At 38.8% G+C, this 23,876-nt stretch overlaps 1 protein-coding gene across 1 annotated transcript in view; it reads right to left on the reverse strand.

Annotated features, from left to right (window-relative positions):
- The window catches only part of LOC133616908 (neural cell adhesion molecule L1-like protein), a 161,900-nt gene that overhangs the window by 129,675 nt on the left and 8,349 nt on the right, over positions 1-23,876 (reverse strand). Inside the window, exons 2-10 of the mRNA XM_061976487.1 lie at positions 17,854-18,027; positions 17,660-17,771; positions 17,385-17,578; positions 17,151-17,273; positions 7,145-7,309; positions 3,995-4,033; positions 3,720-3,825; positions 1,301-1,482; positions 1,035-1,169 (exon numbers count right to left, since the gene is read on the reverse strand). Coding sequence (XP_061832471.1) covers positions 1,035-1,169; positions 1,301-1,482; positions 3,720-3,825; positions 3,995-4,033; positions 7,145-7,309; positions 17,151-17,273; positions 17,385-17,578; positions 17,660-17,771; positions 17,854-17,995 — 1,198 coding nt within the window. The 5' untranslated portion in view covers positions 17,996-18,027. The remainder of the gene's footprint in view (positions 1-1,034; positions 1,170-1,300; positions 1,483-3,719; positions 3,826-3,994; positions 4,034-7,144; positions 7,310-17,150; positions 17,274-17,384; positions 17,579-17,659; positions 17,772-17,853; positions 18,028-23,876) is intronic.

Below are 23,876 nucleotides of genomic sequence, written 5' to 3' on the forward strand. Positions count from 1 at the left end.
GAGATTTTCGTGAGGGACACTGAAATTCGGGAGTCTCCCGGGAAAATCGGGAGGGTTGGCAAGTATGGTTTCAATGTGTACACCTGCGGATTATAAACTTGCGCGGCCGATATATGTACAAAGTAAAATTTGTCCAATCAGGTGAGTGCGGCTAATATTTAGGTGCGCACCCCAGTCTGGAAATTTACGGTATGCAAAAATGTGTAAAAATGTGATGATATTGTGGTAAAGTTCAAAGACAAAACCCTGGGATTGTGCTGAAAATCTTAATTTCCCTTTGGGGATTAATAAAGTATTTCTGATTCTGATTCTGATTCTGATTCTGATTCAAAGCATAGGCCTTTATGCACCTTGCATTGAGGCAGGTGTGACGATCTGTCACTTCATTTCTGTTTGTGCTTCCTTGTTTTGTGTTTACTTTCTATCAGTGCTCTTATTTTTTGTTCTATTTCCCGCTTGTCCCGCTGAGCGCTGTTTTCTCCTCACCTGCTGTTGATTGGCAGCCGGTCCACACCTGCTGCCAATCAGCATGTTCCTATTTATGCCTGTCTCGCGCACCCCTCGGTGCTCGAGGATTGATTTATGTTTGAACCTTTTATGCGCGACTGCTTCATTTTCTGTTTTTGAGTGAATTAAAATCCTCTTACCTGATCATCACTCTCCTGGTTCCTGCATTTTGGGGTCACTACAATTGCAGTCATGCGAATTCAAGACAGCAGGGCTGTCATAAATGTGAACGTTGGGAGCAAATACTTACTCAAAAAGACTCGTTGGTTTTTAGAATTAAGAGGAAAACATCTATTTCAAGGGGTCTAGTCCAATCCCCGTATTGATTCATTAATTAAATAAGAGTTGTGTCATGAAGTTTATGTCCGATAAAGGATCTGTTTTTCCACATATTCAGCCATTGCTAATACTGTAGTGTGAAGAACATTTAGCAGAAGAGCTTCTTGTCGTTGTGAAATCTGTGCTGTCTTGGCAACAAACGTGCTAACAGATGCGTGAAATCACGGCTTTGGATTTTTGTCACCCACCTTCAAAAATGTGTCCATTTTTCCTCCACACTATGTCCGGTTGTGGACTTCCGCTGACCGAGCACTTGACGTGCACATCCGAGCCAATCACATTCAGCTGGCTTTCAGGTGGCTCTTTCAGCCACTGTGGGGGCTCTAGGAGATGAAGACGAAGGGGAAGGGAGGGGGGGTAAAAGCTGTGTTTGCTTAGTGTTGAAACGACTGTCATCCCTGAGTCGAAACAAACAAGCCCATGGTGTGCGTCATGCATAATGTTGTTGACCAACCTTCCACTATTACATCAAAGTAGTGGATCGCCTGTCCAGCCGGGTTCTTTGCTAAACAACTATATGTGCCGCCATCACTCTCCTCTATCGCAGCTATGGTCAACAGCTTTCCAAAGTTGTCCAAATTTGCTTGAGTGGGCAGGTCTTCTCCCATTTTCATCCATTCTATTGTTGGGGTGGGGCTTTAGAAAGACACAATATGCTGTTATTACCGGTCATGGCAGACATATATGAAGATGTATCATGGTATAGTGCGGGGGTCAGCAACCCGCGGCTCTATAGCGCCGCCCTAGTGGTTCCCTGGACCTCTTCCAGAGATGTCTTGAAAAAGTAAAAATATTAAATGTTTGAACATATTTTCTGTCGGAGAACAAACATGACACAAACTTTCCCAATTGCTAGAAATCCCACTGTTTATGTATTTGGCAAGCACCGTTTTGTCCTACTAATTTCAGCGATCCTTGAACTCACCGTAGTTTGTTTACATGTGCAACTTTCTCCGATGTTGCCACCGAAAGACGTGTTTCATGCCATTCCTTCTTTGTCTCATTTTGTCCACCAAAGCTTTTATGCTGTGCGTAAATGCAAAAAGGTGAACTTTGTTGATTTTATTGATTTGCTAGAGTGCTAATCAGGCATATTTGGTCAATCCACGACTGCAAGCTAATCGATGATATAACATGCTATTTAAGTTAGCTGCAGTGACGTGCAGTCAGGGGAGGCAGGTGAGGCGGGGCCTCACATGCCATCATGGAAAGAAAAAAAAATGTAAAAAGAAAAAAAAAAAAAATTGTTATATGTATCCAGTGATTATACTACAAAGTTATTTTCCATTTAACTTTACCAGTTTTAGATTATTTTTATTCAAAATCGATGAATTTTTACATTTGCCGTTCAAATACTGAGAAGAGACTTGCGGTGAGTCACCAGCCAGTTGAGCCTCGCCATGGGTTGCGCAATGACTCGGCTAACTGTTGGCCTGCTGTGCAGTGAGACCGTCTTGCTATATGAATTATATTATAAATTTCCATAGTTTAGTTAGCTGAGGTATATCATGTACAGTGTATTTTGTCAACAACTGTATGTGTGTAACGTATTTCTTGTACTGAGTATTTCTTGTACGGCTGCAAAAGACGCACTGGGTGAGGCTCGCAGTAATCCTGCCTCCTGGTGGTAGTGATCCCAGAGATCATTCATGCGACTATTCGGCTGCAGAATAAGTGACAACAAGCAGCAACAGTTAGCAGCGATCGTTTATTTTTTCCTCTCGCCTGAACTTTTAACATGGAGGATTACATATCTAAAATAAAACAGTTTTCTAAACTGGACTTTCAATCGAAGCAGGAGGTAATAATTAAAGGAAGATCTCCATCGAGCCAGAGAGACTTTTAAAACTGAAGAAAGATAAGGAAGACTTCTATTAACAAGTTATCGATGCTTTTGTTCAAAAGGAGCGGCGCATGGACTTCATTTATAAGTAAAGGTAAGACCATAATAAAGTTTTTTTAATTAAATGTGCTTTTTTGTGTGCTACAGTTTGTATGTGTAAAGTTAAAGTACCAATGATTGTCACACACACTAGGTGTGATGAAATGTGTCCTCTGCATTTGACCCATCCCCTTGATCACCCCCTGGGAGGTGAGGGGAGGTGAGGGGAGCAGTGGGCAGCAGCGGCACCGCGCCCGGGTAACATTTTTGGTGATTTAACCCCCAATTCCAACCCTTGATGCTGAGTGCCAAGCAGTGAAGAATGCTGGTATTAGCTTTTAAACATTACCCGTTAACTGGTGAATAAGATACTCTTTAGGGTTCATATGTTTGTAAATCTGACTGTGATGAAGTCAGTGCCTCACCAGCCATGAACCTCACCACACGTCACTGGCTAGCTGTATGTACATATTGCATCATTATGCCTCGTTAGTAGGTATATGTGAGCTCATTTAATTTCCTTTACTTATGTCCTCGGTGTATTTAATTTATATTTGCATGTCTCATGACACATTATATGTATGTAATATTGGCTGCATTTCTCATAGTTGTGTGCATGCCATGTTGTTCCAGACCACAGCAAACATTACCCAGCTTGCAAAGACTGTAATCAATTCTGAGACAGTCATTTCCAGAAGTTATCTCATCCTGTGAGAAGCCTCCATTTTACTAATGATTTCCAATGTTGCAAAAATGTGTGGAATAAAAATTAAAATACAACATTTCTGTCAATGGAGATGTGCGTCAGCCTTTGATAGTAGGCTAATATAGCTAATATAGACACTTACATCATGTGTTGCCTTCATCATGACACTTATATGCAGCTTTTAATTTTTTGCGGCTCCAGACAGATTTATTTTGGTGGTATTTTTGGTCCAATATGGCTCTTTCAACATTTTGGGTTGCCGACCCCTGGTATAGTGATACTTACAATCCTCCTGGTATACACTCAAGCTGAAGCTGTGCTCCCTTCACGAGCACCCTCTCTGTCTGAACACCAGAGGGCAGCAGTAGGCTGGGGGTTCTCACTGGAAGGGCTACCACCACAACAGTCACCATCACTTTCATGCCTCGTTTGTATCAATGGTCATATAAGAAAAAGCTATTTGCAAGGCACAGCCATATTGTGCATTCTTGGAAAAAGCACCTCTAATGTAAGACATTCACAATTTTCAGTGTGGGATACAAGAGGAAAAAATCACTCACTGGCAACGCGGTCGGCAGCAGATTCATACTCTGGCGTCCCTGGAATGAAAAGAAAATATTGTGAGACAAATATCCTTTTTAGCAGCTATTAAGAGCAGATAGTGTTCTATCGAGGAAAGTAGACACCCTCACACGCTTTACAGCTCAAACCAGACTGGACAAGCCCTGCGTTTTGGTTTGCAGAGAGAAATATTTTGATAAGTCAATTAAATTAACTGCAGAAACACCCAGATGTCTTTTTTTTAATTAGGTGTGTTACAACTTATGTTATCCCGATACCAATATTTTGATACCAGTACCAAAATTATTGCAATAATTTTCGGTACTTTTCTAAATAAAGGGGACCACAAAAAAATTGCATTATTGGCTTTATTTTAACAAAAAATCTTAGGGTACATCAAACATATGTTTCTTATTGCAAGTTTGTCCTTAATTAAAATAGTGAACATACAAGACAACTTGTCTTTTAGTAGTAAGTAAGCAAACAAAGGCTCTTAATTTAGTCTGCTGACATATGCAGTAACAAGACCAGAGAGATCATCGTCGACTTCAGGAGGAGCAGCACCGACCCTGCCCCCCTCTACATCAACGGCGAGCGTGTAGAGAGGGTCCACACCTTCAGGTACCTTGGAGTCCACATCTCTAATGACTTCTCCTGGACAGTCAACACCACATCAATCATCAAGAAGGCTCAGCAGCGGCTACACTTCCTTAGAGTCCTCGGGAAGTACAACCTGAAGCCTGACCTGCTGCTGACCTTCTACCGCTCGTCCATCGAGAGCCTGCTGACCTACTGTATTACGGTATGGTACGGCAGCTGCACTGCAGCAGACAGGGAGAGGCTGCAAAGAGTGGTCAAGACGGCTCAGAAGATCATCGGCCGCCCTCTTCCCTCTCTGACGGACATCTACACCTCCCGCTGCCTCAACAGAGCCAGTGCCATCATCAAGGACAGCACCCACCCTGGCTCTGACCTGTTCCACCTGCTGCCCTCTGGGAAGCGCTACAGGTGCATTAAAACCAAAACAAACAGGCTAAAGAACAGCTTCTTCCCCAGGGCCATAACCATCCTGAACGGACTGCCCCATTGTCCCTCATAACTGCCTTCTCTTCGGTGCAATAACCCATTCCACCAACCACCCTGTTTTTGTTTTTGTTTTTTTCATGTATATATTCATTTCACACCATATTCATTGCACTTCTACATTTTTTATATTTTTATATATTTGCACATTGTTTTTCTAGCATGCACACACCGCACTGTATGGAATGGCCTCAATCTCGTTACCTTGCGTAATGACAATAAAGCTGATTCTGATTCTGATATTGTGTCATTTTCCATTCTATTATTTTGTCAAAATTATTAAGGACAAGTGGTAGAAAATGAATTATTAATCTACTTGTTCATTTACTGTTATTATCTGCTTACTCTCTCTTTTAACATGTTCTATCTACACTTTTGTTAAAATGTAATAATCATTTATTCTTATGTTGTTTGGATACTTTACATTAGTTTTGGATGATACCACAAATTTGGGTATCAATCCGATACCAGGATCTTACATCATACTTGCCAACCTTGAGACCTCCGATTTCGGGGGGTGGGGGGGGGGGGGGGGGGGCGTGGTTGGGGGCGTGGTTAAGAGAGGAGGAGTATATTTACATCTACAATTCACCAAGTCAAGTATTTCATATATGTATATATATAGATAAGAAATACTTGACTTTCAGTGAATTCTAGCTATATATATATATATATATATATATATATATATATATATATATATATATATATATATATATATATATATAAAAGAGAAATACTTGAATTTCAGTGTTCATTTATTTACACATATACACACACATAACACTCATCTACTCATTGTTGAGTTAAGGGTTGAATTGTCCATCCTTGTGCTATTCTCTGTCACTATTTTTCTAACCATGCTGAACACCCTCTCTGATGATGCATTCTGCTTCGTCTCCTTGTTGTGTGCGCAGTTGTACACTGCACTCTCTAAAAGCCCTAGAAGTTAATGTCACATATGCATGTACAGTAGATGGCAGTATTGCCCTGCTTAAGAGTGTCACAACATTGCTGTTTACGGCAGATGAACTGCTTTACGGCAGACGGAAACGTGATTGCTCTTGTTTTGTGTTGTTGCGGCGCTGGGAGGACGTTAATGAAACTGCCTAACAATAAACCCACATAAGAAACTAAGAACTCGCCCTCAATCATTCTACAGTTATAACGTCATTGTGGGAAAGCGGACGTGAAAACAGGCTGTCGACACGTCACTCAGGTCCGCCTGAATTTCGGGAGATTTTCGGGAGAAAATTTGTCCCGGGAGGTTTTCGGGAGAAGCGCTGAATTTCGGGAGTCTCCCGGAAAATCCGGGAGGGTTGGCAAGTATGTCTTACATTGATCATATCCAAAGTCCTCATGTGCCCAGGAACGTATTCCCTGAGTTTATAAACATAACATAAATAAATAAATAAAACGAAAGAAGATTGTGTGATGCCAAAAAACTATTGACGTAATCATAGTAGTATCAACTAGATACGCTCCTGTACGTTGGTATCATTACAGTGGATGTCAGGTGTAGATCCACCTATGGCGTTTGTTTACATTTTGACGCCAGTAAGCTACGGTGTGTAGTGAAGCATGTTTAGCTATCCCTCGTCCTGCAGGGATGATTCTTGTAAGAAACGTACTTTATTTGTCGCCATGGAGGTGAGGATTAGTGATTTAAAAGTAGCTACAACACTGCCGACGGCGGATGGACGCTAGCCGCTAGCTAGCGAGGCATGACTTAAAGCACCTCTTCCTGAGGGCGTTTCAGTGTTATAACTTCACCTTTAGTGTTAGTTTTTAAGCCAAAATGCGTCCGTTCTCCCTTTTCTGTCTACACACTGTGTCTGCTTGTAAGTACTCCGTGATTGTGCGCTGTCGAACATGCTCGTCTGCTCGTAAACCAGCAATGACACGATGTGACGACGACGGGGGTGCGTAGGGGTGGTGGTGGAACAGTACATTTCAGAGGTGGTATTGTACCGAATATGATTCATTAGTATCGTTGTACTATACTTATACCATACAACCCTAGTTACGACAATGTATTTTTGTTGATTGAACGCAAATGAACCTACTTGGAATGACCTCAACTGCCATAGCGGTCTTCTGGACAATTATTCGTCGAAAGTCGGCAAAGCAGCAGTAGTCCTGACGGCTGTCTTTCTGTAAGGCATGAGAGAAGTACAGGCTGCCATCAGTGCCCGTGGAAACCCTCTCATCTTGCTCAATGTGTTGTAGACCTGCAAAAAGAGCACATTTCTTTCAGTCATACATTCATCTGATGCGTTTTATTTTAACACTTCTTTTGACCACTACATTGGTTATTTCATCCAAAAGTCACAGTATCATGCTTGGTAATAAGGAAGCATCCACAATATGCTCCAATGCTAAAGTTGAACTGAAATCCTGGAATTTTTTTAGAATTGTTGAAATAGAGCACACAATTCCTGAACAGGGTGAATATTTTGAAGTTAGAACGGTTTGAATCGGATACAAAATGTGGGAGTTGTAGAACTTTGAAGAACGTTTAAAAAAATTGGGAATTTCAGGAAAAGCGGGTAAGTTTTGCTTCAATGGTCTAAATGAGTTGAAATGGTTGGTGTTTGGATTTTTCAAATTGGTCGAGAAATGTTGAAGAAGTATCATGTTGAATTGAGAAATGGTATCATGGAAATATTCCTGGAAAACCGTGAATTTTTCCAGTTCAAAAAACAACTTTGTTTTTTGTCCTGATTAAGAGGAATGTTTTGACGGTGGAACGGTTGAAGTGGGTTGAAAAATGTGGGAGGAGTAGTGGCCAGTAAAAAAAGGTGGAAATAGGGCTTTGGAAAATCAGGAATTCTGGAAAATCCAGGAATTTTTTTTGAACTTGGAAAAATAGTAGTTTGAATTACCAGGATGGTGTAATGTGTTGAAGGTGGAATGCTTTGAATAGGTTGAAAAATGTGAAAATGGTGGAAGTTTCAAAAATGGCCAATTCATTTTGAATGGGAAAAATGTCCCGGAAAACCTGGAATTCTGGGAAATCTGGGAATTTTTGGAATTTGTCAAGCCCGTGATTACCGGATAGGCTGTACAGTTTGAAGTTGGAACTATTTAAATTGGATAAAAAATGTGGAAGGTACAGCGCGCCAAAATCTGGAGAAGAAGAAGAAGTTGAATAATAAATAGATTCATTTTGGTGTAGAAAAGCATACTTTTTAGATGATTTAATTCAGAAATACGGGGATTTAAATTCCTCCACACCATCATTGATTTAAAAGTTTGTTTACAAAACAACAACTCAGAAAAAAGGGTGACACGATTATCCTTGTTCACCTGCAAAGATCTGGGGTGAGGCAGGGGGCGTGGTTGTGGGTGGGGGCGTGGTTGGGGGCGTGATTTTAGATGATTTAATTCAGAAATACGGGGATTTAAATTCCTCCACACCATCATTGATTTAAAAGTTTGTTTACAAAACAACAACTCAGAAAACAGGGTGACACGATTATCCTTGTTCATCTGCAAAGATCTGGGGTGAGGTTTTCGGGAGAGGCGCTGAATTCCGGGAGTCTCCCGGAAAATCCGGGAGGGTTGGCAAGTATGTTGTATGGACTCATTGATCGTTTAAAAAGTGAGTTCGGAGAGGAAGTGACGCCAGAAAGACCGCGCCCACACAGGAAGTGACATCAGAAAGAACGCGCCACAGCCAGCTTCATAATAAAGCAGTTTCGTAACTCGGAGGTAAACACTGCAAATATGAAGGCGAGTCATCCAGACATGCCCGTGTGTCGCCTTCTTCTACATGTACAGACGCTTGTAGAAATCACACATGAATACCTAAAGAGAAAGATTAAGATTGCAGCTGTTTGGGATACAACACTTCTCAGACGGCAAGAGAACTTTCCAAAGTCCGGCAGGGTCAGCTGTGTTTCTACTTAGCAAAAAATGTTGTCCATTTGTCGAAGGAGAGACAACGAGAATGCGAGCTCCCATAGATGTGATACATACATGTGCTTTGTATTACCTGGTCGTCGAGGAAAACGGAAAATGCTTTTGGACTGGCAAAGCAGACTGTATCAGTTATTGCCCGCCATGTATGTCGCGGACTCAACGTCTAGGGCCAGAGTATATAAAGTCACCAAAAATGAATGGACAATGAAGGTGTAGGCAAAAGAGTGAGGAGTGTCCTTACCACATATCTAGATCCCTAGTTTGAATTTGATTGATTGATTGAGACTTTTATTAGTAGGTTGCACAGTGAAGTACATATTCCGTACAATTGACCACTAAATGGTAACACTCGAATAAGTTTTTCAACTTGTTTAAGTCGGGGTCCACTTAAATTGATTCATGATACAGATATATACTATCATATATACTATCATCATAATACAGTCATCACACAAGATAATCATCAGGGTGTATACATTGAATTATTTACATTATTTACAATTCGGGGTGTGGAGGGGGGGGGTTAGGTTTGGTTGTTATCATTAGTCATCAACAATTGAGAGCAGAGAAATGGATATTGAAACCGTGTAGGTCTGACTTGGTAGGATATGTACAGCAAGTAGTGGACAGAGAGAGAGAGAGAGATCAGAAGGCATTAGAAAAGTATCTACATTTGATCGTTTACATTTGATTATTAACAATATGGGGAGGGTGTTAGTTTAAGGTTAGAGTTGCCTGGAGGTGTACTTTTATTGCGGTTTTGAAGGAGGATAGAGATGCCCTTTCTTTTACACCTGTTGGGAGTGCATTCCACATTGATGTGGCATAGAAAGAGAATGAGTTAAGACCTTTGTTAGATCGGAATCTGGGTTTAACGTGGTTAGTGGAGCTCCCCCTGGTGTTGTGGTTATGGCGGTCATTTACGTTAAGGAAGTAGTTTGACATGTACTTCGGTATCAGGGAGGTGTAGCGGATTTTATAGACTAGGCTCAGTGCAAGTTGTTTTACTCTGTTCTCCACCCTGATTGATGTAAAATGTTCTTTATCACATTGTTTACATGTCTAATAAAGATTTGATTAATTTATAATGGCTCAGGTGTGATTCACTACAATAGGGCCCCACAGCACACTGGATTCCAGTTAATTGAAATACCACAACACTGGATATTGTTCAGATAAGTTACATTTAAGAACTTGCACACGAAGCAATACTAGAGATGACTATGACGTGTGCATTTTTCCGCGCATACGTACTGGGTCACGTTGCGCCGGCGGACGGAGGGGGTCTTAAATGGTGGCTTTGTTGTGTGTGGACAGGAATAAGGTTAGGTGTGATTTACCCTGGATAACCTTATCTGGCTTAGTGTAAACGGGGCCTAAGACCATTTTCACAAACCACTTATTTCAGCGATTACATTTCCAACAAGTTGGACTTTTTCAAGCAACAACATGACACACGTAATGCAATCCAAATAAATCTGCATTTGTGAGGTATAAACCAGCATTTAAACTTTTGTGACCTTCAACGCTTTCGGTGGGATTTTGTTGGTTTAATACCGACATTCAATGTGTGCAGGTCTTCAGTCTTCCGGGCCATGGTGCCCACAAAGACTTGCATCCAATATATTTGGACTTGTTCTGACATTATGACCAGCATGACCCATAAGGGCAGACACCTCAGTTTCCCCAACCATGTGCCACTAGCAAGAACTTAGAATTGTCTTACATGGAAAGTGGAACATGCTCAAGTCCTAACAAGGACTACTGTGGACCCACATGAAGGATTTTGTCACTAAGCCCGTTCATACTTGGGAACAGCGGGGGGAGCAGGTGTCATAGAAAGACGAGACGGAGGATGCCAAAAAAGAACAAAACTTTAGAAGAGTAAGCTCTAGACTGAAAAACAAAAGTAAAGAAATGTTAAGTGTGTGCGCCAACTCTATTGAGATGTTGAGTAGGTTGTGTGCCTTTGAAAAAGAAACCTGCCAAAACTGTCATTCAAAACTACTATCAGCATGTATTCACTTGATAAAGGTACGGATTTTCATACAACACAGACCAACATTAGGTGTATCTAATGAAGTGTCCACTATGGGATGCCGGAAGTGATATTCAATCACACTTTTCCAGCTGATATATTTTAAGTATTTAGCTCACTTTTCTCAAATGCAGGTACCGTATTTTACGGACTATAAGTCGCAGTTTTTTTCATAGTTTGGCCGGGGGTGCGACTTATACTCAGGACAACTTATGTGTGAAATTATTAACACATTACCGTAAAATATCAAATAATATTATTTAGCTCATTCACGCAAGAGACTAGACGTATAACATTTCATGGGATTTAGCGATTAGGAGTGACAGATTGTTTGGTAAACGTATAGCATGTTCTATATGTTATAGTTATTTGAATGACTCTTACCATAATATGCTACGTTAACATACCAGGCACGTTCTCAGTTGGTTATTTATGCCTCATATAACGTACACTTATTCAGCCTGTTGTTCACTATTCTTTATTAATTTTAAATTGCCTTTCAAATGTCTATTCTTGGTGTTGGGTTTTATCAAATACATTTTCCCAAAAAATGCGACTTATACTACAGTGCGACTTATATATGTTTTTTTCCTTCTTTATTATGCATTTTCGGCAGGTGCGACTTATACTCCGGTGCGACTTATACTTCGAAAAATACGGTAATTATCTTCACATTTGAGGTAGAAATTAAATGGAAATTCTAAAACCAAATGTTAAATCGGAATGCTAAATCTAAATGTTGAATCTACACCTTCAATGCCGGAGCTGCATTCGGGCGGAAGGCGGTGTACACCCTGGAAAAGTCGCCACAAGGGCCAACACAGATAGACAGACAACATTCACACTCACATTCACACACTAGGGCCAATTTAGGGTTCCCAATCAACATATCCCCAGGTGCATGTCTTTGGAGGTGGGAGGAAGCCGGAGTACCCGAAGGGAACCCACGCAGTCACGGGGAGAATATGCAAACCCCACACAGAAAGATCCCGGGCCCAGAATCGAACCCAGAACCTTCGTATGTTGAATCTAAATCTAAATGTGAAATATACATGCTAAATGTGCATATCAAATCTAAATGCTAAATGGAAATGCTACTTCTAAATGTTAAATCTAAATACTTAAGCTATATGCTACTTCTGAATGTTAAATCTAAATACTAAAGCTAAATGCTAGATCTTTGTGTTAAATCTACATCCAAATACTAAATCTAAATGCTAAATTTAAATGTTGAATCTCCATCTAAATGTTAAATCTACATGTAAATGCTAAATTCAAATGTTAAATCTAAATATCTAGAACATTTGCAAGTATGCCACGGTCCCCACACCCTTGCATAGACCCGCCCACACCTCTGACCACTCGTAATGCAGAAGGACCAAAACATGAACAGCTGAATAATGACAGATTAATGCTGATAACGGTGCAGGTCATTGAAATGTTTAGCTCTAAACGTGTGTGTGTGTGTGTGTGTGTGTGTGTGTGTGTGTGTGTGTGTGTGTGTGTGTGTGTGTGTGTGTGTGTGTGTGTGTGTGTGTGTGTGTGTGTGTGTGCATTGTGTGCTGCATAATTACAGTGAGACAGTTAGACAGGCCCCTTCTTTGGCTATTTTTAAGACCCTTCTTAAAACCCATTTTTATTCACTGGCTTTTAACCCAGCATGAGACTTTGAACTGTTTTTAGCTTTTAACTTTTTGAACTGTTTTTAACTTTTAAACTGTTTTTATCTAACAAACTGTTCTTGGGGTAATTTATATTTGCTTTTTAATTGTGTATTTTTATTTCTGTTTTAAATGTCATTTTTTTAGTCTGTCCTTTGCCTCTATTTCTTTGTGGTGTACAGCCCTTTGTTTTTCAACTGTGCTTGTCTTTAAAGGGCTTTATAAATAAAGTTGGTATGGTATGGTATGGTATGGTATAATTACATGAATAAAAAACAAGAATTTTAGAAGTGTTGTTTTCTTAGGCTACATTCATGATGTCTGACCCAGAAGTAAAGCTTTCACCGCTGTTTGATGGCCTTGTTTTCACTGCACATCCGCATTCAAATGCTCGAGCACGTGCGATCAGAGGTGTGGGAATGTCAGGATATTTGCATTTTTCCAAATATTTAGCTTTTACACATTTGGCAAGACATTTGGATTTAGCATTTAGATTTACATTAAACATTAAGATTCAACATTAAGAGTTAACATTTAGATTCACCGTTGTATTTATAACTTACATGTGAAGAAAATAACCTCAATGTGAAACAAATTGAGCTAAATTTGGGAACATTTAATTAATTATTTAAACTATATTAGCTAGAAAAGTGTGATTGAACTTTTATATTTACATTTAGTCCAGTGACTTAAATGCATCTGTTTTTTTTTTAATGAAGACTGTTTTTAAATATCTTGACATAGTATCAGTGTTTATTAATGTTAAAAAAGACTGTACAATGTGGTCCCAAATACATCAACTTGACTTCAATGGCAAGTGTACTTGAATGGAACCAGTGAGTGTGCTGGTTTAGCCATAGACCCATCATTTACGTCTCGGGTCAGTGAAGCTTCAATTACGGTCTCATTTAAGCCATAGCCTTAAGTCAGTGGTTAAGTCAATACACAAAGCAAACTCATAAAACACGTTGAGTACTGAGTTATATAGCATGGCACTTGGGAGAATTATGCACTTATTCTTATTCATTCCGGTCGAATACAAAGGAAAATGTAAAGTCATCGCTGCTTTTGAGGGCTGGCTTTTTGTCATCCGTTTAAAGAAGTTTCAAGACTATTAGAAAAAAAAAGGGGGTCAACTTTTACCCCGAACTTTCCATTTACCCTCGTTTATGAAATACTCCCTGTATTTCCACCAATAACTACCCAGACAAATATAGTTTCACAAGAACTAATTTGACTTGACCTGAGGGATATTTTCTGTGCACTGAAAAGCGCTGATTAGTGGAACAATCTTGCAGTGTTTTACTCATCTTACTCATTTTTAACTAGTATTCAGTATTGAGCCGGACCTTGAAACGGCGACCCCAGGTACTCCTGAGACTCTGTGACGTTGTTTAATGATAAATGTGAAAAGGAAGAGGCAATAATTGAGTGGAACGATGGTAAATCGCATCAAATATTAACTATTTACTCTATTGCATGCACTAAAAGTAGTCATTGACACGCCATAGATGTAGTTATTAGCCTCAGCCTGAGTGAACAGAATGCTAATGCTAACAGGCTAAACATAAACATTCACATGTATTCTTTATGTAATGTTATTTAAAGCTAAAATGGACCTAAGGACTCGCCTGAAACTCATGAATTCATCATTTTCTGGGGGGATGACTTTGTGACAAAAGCCTAGACTTTTGTATGTAATTTCAGTATACTTTGTTTTTAAATCATGTCGTTTCGTATTGTATTTACTTACACTTTAGTGAAACAAACAGTGATTGATTGATTGATTGAGAAGTTTATTGACATCTTAAAGAATTTAATCCATGTAATGCTTTAAAAAGGCAAATGGGTGGCACAAAAAGCCAAGATGTTTGTTTCCATTGTGGTCCATTAAATATTCATCACATTTGATACATTCAATAATAAAAGATATATAACCTGTAACATGAATATAAAAAATGACATTAAAATTATGTACATATACACAGTATACATGTCAGGTGGAAACACACAGAGACACAAATGCATCTCAATACATTTTAATATAAACAATAGTTCATTGATTTTAGCAGTTGAATTCAGACTAAAAAACAATTCATGTCTCAGGAAGTTTAATTTGCTGATTATAGTCCGAACCAACAATTTACAATATTTCTGACATTTGGATTCATTTATGACAGGGGTCGGCAACCCGCAGCTCTAGATGCGGCTCTTTAGCGCCGCCCTAGTGGCTCTCTGGAGCTTTTTCAAAAATGTATGAAAAATGGAAAAAGATGAGGGGGGAAAAATATATTTTTTGTTTTAATATGGTTTCTGTAGGAGGACAAACATTACACAAACCTCCCTAATTGTTATAAAGCACACTGTTTGTATTAAACATGCTTCACTGATTCGAGTATTTGGCGAGCGCCGTTTTGTCCTACTAATTTTGACGGTCCTTGAACTCACCGTAGTTTGTTTACATGCATAATTTTCTCCGACTTTCTAGGACGTGTTTTATGCCACTTCTTTTTCTGTCTCATTTTGTCCACCAAACTTTTATGGTTGTGCATGAATGCACAAAGGTGATTTTTGTTGATGTTATTGACTTGTGTGGAGTGCTAATCAGACATATTTGGTCACTGCATGACTGCAAGCTAATCGATGCTAACATGCTATTTAGGCTAGCTATATGTACATATTTAGGGATGTCCGATAATGGCTTTTTGCCGATATACGATATTCCGATATTGTCCAACTCTTTAATTACCGATACCAATATCAACCGATACCGATATATACAGTCGTGGAATTAACACATTATTATGCCTAATTTGGACAACCAGGTATGGTTAAGATAAGGTCCTTTAAAAAAAATAAAAAAAAATAAAATAAAATAAATACATTTTAAATATTTTCTTGAATAAAAAAGAAAGTGAAACAATATAAAAACAGTTACATAGAAACTAGTAATTAATGAAAATTAGTAAAATTAACTATTAAAGGTTAGTACTATTAGTGGACCAGCAGCACGCACAATCATGTGTGCTTACGGACTGTATCCCTTGCAGACTGTATTGATATATATTGATATATAATGTAGGAACCAGAATATTAATAACAGAAAGAAAAAACCCTTTTGTGTGAATGAGTGTAAATGGGGGAGGGAGGTTTTTTGGGTTGGGGCTCTAATTGTAAGTGTATATTATGTTTTTATGTTGATTTAATAAAAACAAAATAAAAAAAAACAAACGATAAAAAAAACGATACCGATAATTTTCGATATTACATTTTAAAGCATTTATAGGCCGATAATATCTATACATATTGCATCATTATGCCTCATTTGTAGCTATATAATTTAGTTTCCTTTAAGTCCTCTTAATTCAGTTTATATCTCATGACACACTATATGTAATATGGCTTTTAATTTTTTGCGGCTCCAGACAGATTTGTTTTTGTATTTTTGGTCCAATATGGCTCCTTCAACATTTTGGGTTGCCGACCCCTGATTTATGAGGTGCTGAATTGGGGCGTTTTATTATCAATAAGCTATGATGATCATATTCATATATATATTGCATGAGTCCCACCTTTTGAACATGTCATCTATTTATGTATGGTCAAACGTATTGATAAGCACCTAATAATCAGTTGCTAATCCTCCTGAATCTCAATGCTTCAAGTTTTCCAGGCATCATTTTAGACAATACATCAAACATACTTGGTTTTCACTGCTGTGGGCAGTGACACCAGGGACAAAAACATTGGAGCGAAAACCAACAAATCAATACTCAGTTCCATGTAACATATCAAAGACAGGCATGTTTCTTGTCTTACCGATGGACATCCAGTGGATCTTTCTTGGAGAAAATCCCTCTGGAGGGTTACACTTGAGGACAAAGGGTTCCCCCTCCTGGACAATAATAGGTTCAATCTTCTCTTTTGGGAATTTGGGAATTTACCGGCAGGGCATTCCAGAGTACTGGAGCCCGAATAGAAAACGCTCTATAGCCCGAGGACTTTTTTGGGCTCTGGGAATCACTAATAAGCCGGAGTTCTTTGAACGCAGATTTCTTGCCGGGACATATGGTACAATACAATCAGCAAGATAGGATGGAGCTAGACGTTTTAGTATGTTATACGTAAGTAGTAAAACCTTAAAGTCGCATCTTAAGTGCACAGGAAGCCAGTGCGGGTGAGCCAGTATAGGCGTAATATAGGAAACAAGCTACTAAACATAAATCACGCCATGACCCGGGTAAAGGATCATGACCATTCTTGTGCAGAGAGCGCTGAATAATGTTTAATGTCCTGCACATTAAAAGTGCTAAACTCAAATTCAAGATTTTCTTCTTTCTTGTAGCGATGAAATCCATCGATTGACTTTTAAAACATTGGAGCGAAAACCAACAAATCAATACTCAGTTCCATGTAACATATCAAAGACAGGCATGTTTCTTGCCTTACCGATGGACATCCAGTGGATCTTTCTTGGAGAAAATCCCTCTGGAGGGTTACACTTGAGGACAAAGGGTTCCCCCTCCTGGACAATGATAGGTTCAATCTTCTCTTTTGGGAATTTTGGCATAACTAAACAAATGACAAAAAAAAAGTGCTGCATGACAAACTGGAATAAAATACATTTCAACTGTAAAATGAGTTAGGCATATAACATTGCAACTTACTGTGAACATAACTTACTAGGTACTATCAGTTCAATGGCCTCTGTCATGGCGGTCCCCAGCTTATTGGAAGCATAGCATCGATATTTACCCTGAAACCGACCAAGGCTTTTGTTTTGTAGTACAAAAGTACCATCTGTGTCAAGTTGTTCACTTTTGATTGTCGTAGGTTTTGGGGGAATAAAACCAAGGTCATCTTTTGTCCATCTGTATCTGTTTGAGCGAAACAAAAGGTAGGTTTGGTACAGACCGTTTTATAACACAATCTTAGCATAACAAGCTTATGTCACTTACTCTGGAGGAGGGTTGCCTCTTGCTTCACATCGGATGGTGATGTTGTCGTTGTCGTAAGGAAGTGCAATAACAGGCCCAGATGTGTGAGATATTATAGTAGGAAGTTGCTCCACTGTCATAAAAAGACAACACTATGTAAAGCTTCTCTTGATGGACAGTTAATTAAGACCACTCCAATGACCGGCCTACTGTACCTTCAATGGGGATATTGAGGCCTGTGGCCTTGGAGCTGAGGACCAGCAGAAGGACAAGCTGGAAGCTCCCTGCCAGCCTCATCACCCTCCACTGGTCAATGGAGACAGAGTTGTACAGGAATGTGTTGAAGAAGACCAACATGCAATCCTTGGACTTTATAAGGCACACTGTACCTGCAGACTGACGTATAAGAGCACGGTCAACCGCTGGTGTTCTTTGAGAGAAAATGAACTATGATGTAAAAGCAGCAAGATAATGGCCTTGTAAGCATCTGCTATAATCGAATGCAGCACCGAGTGAACCGACCAGATGATGAGTTGCAACTCTGCAAATGAACAAGGTGGCCGTGTTTAAATTGGACTCTAAAAATAGCTCTTTAAGCAAAATGGCAGGGTGCCAGGGGAAGCTAAATCGATAAGACTTGAATACCATAAACATTAATCAGTCACAGATACTTCTCAAGTCTTTTTTGCGATAAACCCCATTAAAGATCTATTCTCTTTTGACAATCTGTTTTCAAATAAGCTGTGCTTCAGGGAGATAACAACTTGCTTTATTAATGTGTGTGTTTTTTTCTTAGGAATTCAATGAGGGTTTTACCCAGAAGAGTTTATCAAAGCATTACTCAATTTCTGAAAAGATAACAAAAAATTAAAGTGTATTCGCAAGAGACCTTCAATTTTAACAACACTTAATCAAAAAGTAAATGTTTTTTTTTTTTTTAAATGACACAAGTGCTTCTTTTACAACAAATGTTATCCCCATTTCATGGTGGGAAAATATCAGTTCTCACAGACATGGATTTGAGCACATATGTACAGAAAGCAACAGTCAATGGACTTTAAGGCAGAGGACATTTTATATAAATAAAAACATGATGGCACTTGAGTGGAGTGCAGTCTTCCTACAAAGCAAGAAATACAGATGTCTATCTTACTTTTTTTGGTTGACAAATAAGAATGTGATACGTGCTAAGACACTACACAATGTTTGCCCCAATGCAAGGACTATAGTGAAAATATATTTGTTGATAATGAATCCCTATATCACTTTTTACATTGCACGAAAATGTATTCAATTGTTATTTTGATCATGTCACCACTTTTTTAAAGTTTATTGGAAATTTAGTGGTTGGAAAAAAGGTTGATGACTAACCAACTACAAACCAAACAAAATAAGTAAATTGGCAGATATTTGGCTGCGGTAATAACGGACAGAAAAAGGGAAATCAGGTATTGTCGATTATGACCTTTCACATTTGAATGGTAGTACCACATATGGTACTAGTATCCTGTACATGAGAATTGATACCAACGGTACACATTTTCAGACCTTTTGTGTGTGTTCATTTGTTAATAAATGTCATTGGTAATCATTTTGTTATTCAACATTTAACCCAGAGCTGATAATGACAACTGTGCTGTCCTGTTGTTATATCTTGTTTTCTTGCGCTTATGAGTCTGTTTGCCAGCATACATTTATTTTTGTTTGTTGTATTGTAGGTGTGTTGCCGTAGTCAAGAAGTCTATTGGCATTAAGTTGAATGGGCCAGTCTTGTTTTTTGTTGAGCCCCACAAAGTGTTTATACTGAAACCACACACCAACTGTTTGATTGTAACGTGTATCTTACTTGTAGTTTTCATTACGAAATCGGCATGTAAAATCACTAATACTAATCTTTGGCATGTATATCCAATATAAATTAATATTGAGTTAGAGCATTTAAAAAAAAGGTGGAGTACATTTTTTTTTGGCATGGAAAATTGCAACATTACCTAGTGGCAGGCCGCTATGTTTGCCCGCCAAGTGCTTGAGCCGCTGCAGAGATTTCAATCGGATGTGACGTCGTGTACAACAAACGTATCAAAATCTAATTCGCCATACTGTTTGATTTTACGTAAGTCGTTACCCGGTAGTACTGATGGAATTTGGTCGTGACCTATGGTGTTTAAGGTGAATGTTTGATCAGTTTATCCGAGTTTTTAAATAAATTACATCATCAAATAATGAAAACGAATTCATCCATTAGAGCAGGGGACACCAAACTTTTTGACTCGGGGGCCGCATTGGGGTAAGACAATTTATATATTAGGGGTGTGGGAAAAAATCGATTCGAATTCGAATCGCGATTCTCACGTTGTGCGATTCAGAATTGATTCTCATTTTTAAAATGTGTTTTTTTAATTAATCAATCCAACAAAACAATACACAGCAATACCATAACAATGCAATCCAATTCCAAAACCAAACCCGACGCAGCAACACTCAGAACTGCAATGAACAGAGCAATTGAGACGAGACACAAACACGACACAAAACAAACCAAAAGTAGTGAAACAAAAATGAATATTATCAACAACAGTATCAATATTAGTTACAATTTCAACATAGCAGTGATTAAAAATCCCTGATTGACATTATCATTAGACATTTATAAAAAAAAAAAAAAATAATAACAATAGTGTCACAGTGGCTTACACTGTGGGGCGGTATAGCTCGGTTGGTAGAGTGGCCGTGCCAGCAACTTGAGGGTTGTAGGTTCGATCCCCGCTTCTGCCATCCTAGTCACTGCCGTTGTGTTCTTGGGCAAGACACTTTACCCACCTGCTCCCAGTGCCACCCACACTGGTTTAAATGTAACTTAGATATTGGGTTTCACTATGTAAAGCGCTTTGAGTCACTAGAGAAAAGCGCTATATAAATATAATTCACTTCACTTCACTACACTTGCATCGCATCTCATTAGCTTGACAACACACTGTGTCCAATAATTTCACAAAATAAAATAAGTCATATTGTTGGTTCATTTAATAGTTAAAACAAATTTACATTATTGCAATCAGTTGATAAAACATTGTCCTTTACAATTATAAAAGCTTTTTACAAAAATCTGTATATACTGTATATATATATATAATATATATATATATATATATGTATATACTGTATATATATCCATCCATCCATTTTCTACCGCTTATTCCCTTTGGGGTAGCGGGGGGCGCTGGAGCCTATCTCAGCTACAATCGGGCGGTATACTGTATATATATATATGTATATATATATATATTATACATATATATATATATATATATATATATATATATATTATATATATATATATATATATGTATATTTATATCTATATGTATATATATATCCATCCATTTTCTACCGCTTGTCCCTTTCTGGGGTCGCAGGGGGTGCTGCAGCCTATCTCAGCTGCAATCGGGCGGAAGGTGGGGTACACCCTGGACAAGTCGCCACCTCATCGCAGGGCCAACACAGATATATATATATATATATATATATATATATATATATATATATATATATATATATATATATATATATGGTACAGGTCAAAAGTTTGGACACACCTTCTTATTCAATGCATTTTCTTTATTTTCTTGACTATTTACATTGTAGATTGTCACTGAAGGCTTTAAAACTATGAATGAACACATGTGGAGTTATGTACTTAACAAGAAAAGGTAAAATAACTGAAAACATGTTTTATATTCTAGTTTCTTCAAAATAGCCTCCCTTTGCTCTGATTCATCGGCGGTCACTCGAAGCGAGTATGACGATCCTCCTGGTAGGGGGGTATCCCTTTATGGAGGATGCCTGTGCGTGACTTTGTTTAACGTGGGGAGACTAGTGCACAGACAGTCACTACACGATCCTTGACAGATCCGGATCAGGGTCCAGTGGCATGGAGTCCAAGACGACTGGGGACCCTTTTCTGCTGCAGCCTTCATCCGCCATCCCAGCCGTTGTGACGCTCCGCCTGTTCCACCGTTGAGGTCTTGGGTTGTTATTTTCCCATAACTGGGCCCACATGAATGTGGGAAACCCTTTGCTCTGATTACTGCTTTGCACACTCTTGGCATTCTCTGGATGAACTTCAAGAGGTAGTCACCTGAAATTTTCACTTCACAATTGTGCCTTATCAGGGTTGATTAGGGGAATTTGGTGCTTTATCAATGGGGTTGGGACCATCACTTGTGTTGTGAATGAGAAGGTGCGTCTAACCTTTTGTCCTGTACTATATATATATATATATATATATATATATATATATATATATATATATATATATATATATATATATATATATATTTCTCACGTACTAATTGACTGAAAGAGTGCCGATGATGTTACATTATCGGTGGAAAATAAATGTTTAGACAATATGATTTGCCTGAGCGGCAAGGGGACACCGAGAGTAACAAGTGGTAGAAAATGAATTAGAAAGGACAGATTTGAAAAAATAATAATTAAAAAAATATATATATCTTTTTTTTTTAACTTGGGACTTCCCGCACGCCGGATTTTGGGGACCCCTGCATTAGAGGGTTCAAACATTAATGATGAAATAACACTGTTTTAAATAACATTTCAGCAAAAACGGCAATTTACTCTGTCAACTTAAAAGTTGCATATTACACCATTTCTAAACAGACTCTCAGAAGTGCTATGGTGGACTGATGCCACTTTTTTACTCTGCACCAAACATAACAAATGTCTTATATCACAGACAACAACATGACATTAAGGAGTGGAGTGGAGCAAGAGGATGCAAACTGTTAGAAACACACAGCTACGGGAGCTACAGACATGTGAGCACCCTTTGAGAAAACACAAGGAAAACTGACGAAACAAGAGGAAAATTCATCACAAAATGCTGCCACACGAGCCACAAAGTTATTTTTTTCAAAATCAACACTACATTTCCTGCAATTGGGTGTATTTCTACACTATAATTTACTTGATTTTTTCTCGTCTACTCACCTCCTTTGGCTGTCTTTTGGACACTAACAGGTCCCAGGTAAGTAATTTTCTGTTTTTTTTATTAAATAACTTACTAACATTATTGTCATTGAAAATGTAAATGATATAATATGCATGCAAAGAAGCTGGAAAACATTTCAGAGGAAAAAATTGCACTGTTATGCAAAATACAAGTGTCTACTCCAGTGGACAGTGGCCTTTAGGGGGTTCAAACGCCAATAAACTCAGGGTTGTGAGCACTCTTTAAGTTTGAGGAGAAAAAAGAGGAACATGTATTATCAGCACAAAGTGCTGCCATACAAACCCTGAAAGAAACTTACGAACATTGGGCGCCATTCAGCAATAAGTTTCTAACTTTTCCTCTTATCTTTCTTCCTAAGTGATTTCCTAAGAGGAGTCCATTCAAATTCATGACGTGTTCTTAAACGGCCAAATTGTTCCCTCCTGCTGTTCTTAAGTTGCTGAATTCCAAATGGTTAGCGTGTGCAAGTCTATCATAATTTGCATATAAACACGCCCTTATTTCCCCAATATGCATATGTAAACACCCTTAATTCCGTAATTTGCAAAGGTAAACGCCCTTAATTCCCCATATGAGGGCACAATTCCGGCGGAAAACCCAAACATCAGACACACGGAGAAAACACAAACAGATTACAGAAGAGAAATTCGTATTATCCCGCGGGGGAAATACATAATGTCAAAATGTAAGTTTAAGAAAGGGGGGACCGCTGAGGTAGCCCCGAAGTGGAAGAAAAACTGGTCGAGTTCAGAAATGGAGGTTCTACTGCAGGAAGTGGAGAAAAACAAAGTAGTGATCCTCAGCAGTGCAAACTCGGGGTTTAAGGGCACATATAAAGCTAAGATCTGGGGCACTATAACCGATGCAGTAAATATGGTGTCAAGCGGCGAGGTCCGCACAGTTGAGGACGTTAAAAATAAATGGTTCGACCTAAAATCTGACTCCAAAAAGAAAATCGCCCAGTACAGAAGGGAGACCCAGGTTACAACCTTGAGACCTCCAATTTCGGGAGGTGGTGGTAGGGAGGGGGGCGTGGTTAAAAGGGGAGGAGTATATTTACAGCTAGAATTCACCAAGTCAAGTATTTCATATATATTTATATATATATATATATATATATATATATATATATATATATATATATATATCCATCCATCCATTTTCTACCGCATATTCCCTTCGGGGTCGCGGGGGGCGCTGGAGCCT

This window comes from Nerophis lumbriciformis, linkage group LG01, assembly GCF_033978685.3.
Source record: "Nerophis lumbriciformis linkage group LG01, RoL_Nlum_v2.1, whole genome shotgun sequence".
In the NCBI taxonomy this organism is placed as follows: Eukaryota; Metazoa; Chordata; class Actinopteri; order Syngnathiformes; family Syngnathidae; genus Nerophis; species Nerophis lumbriciformis.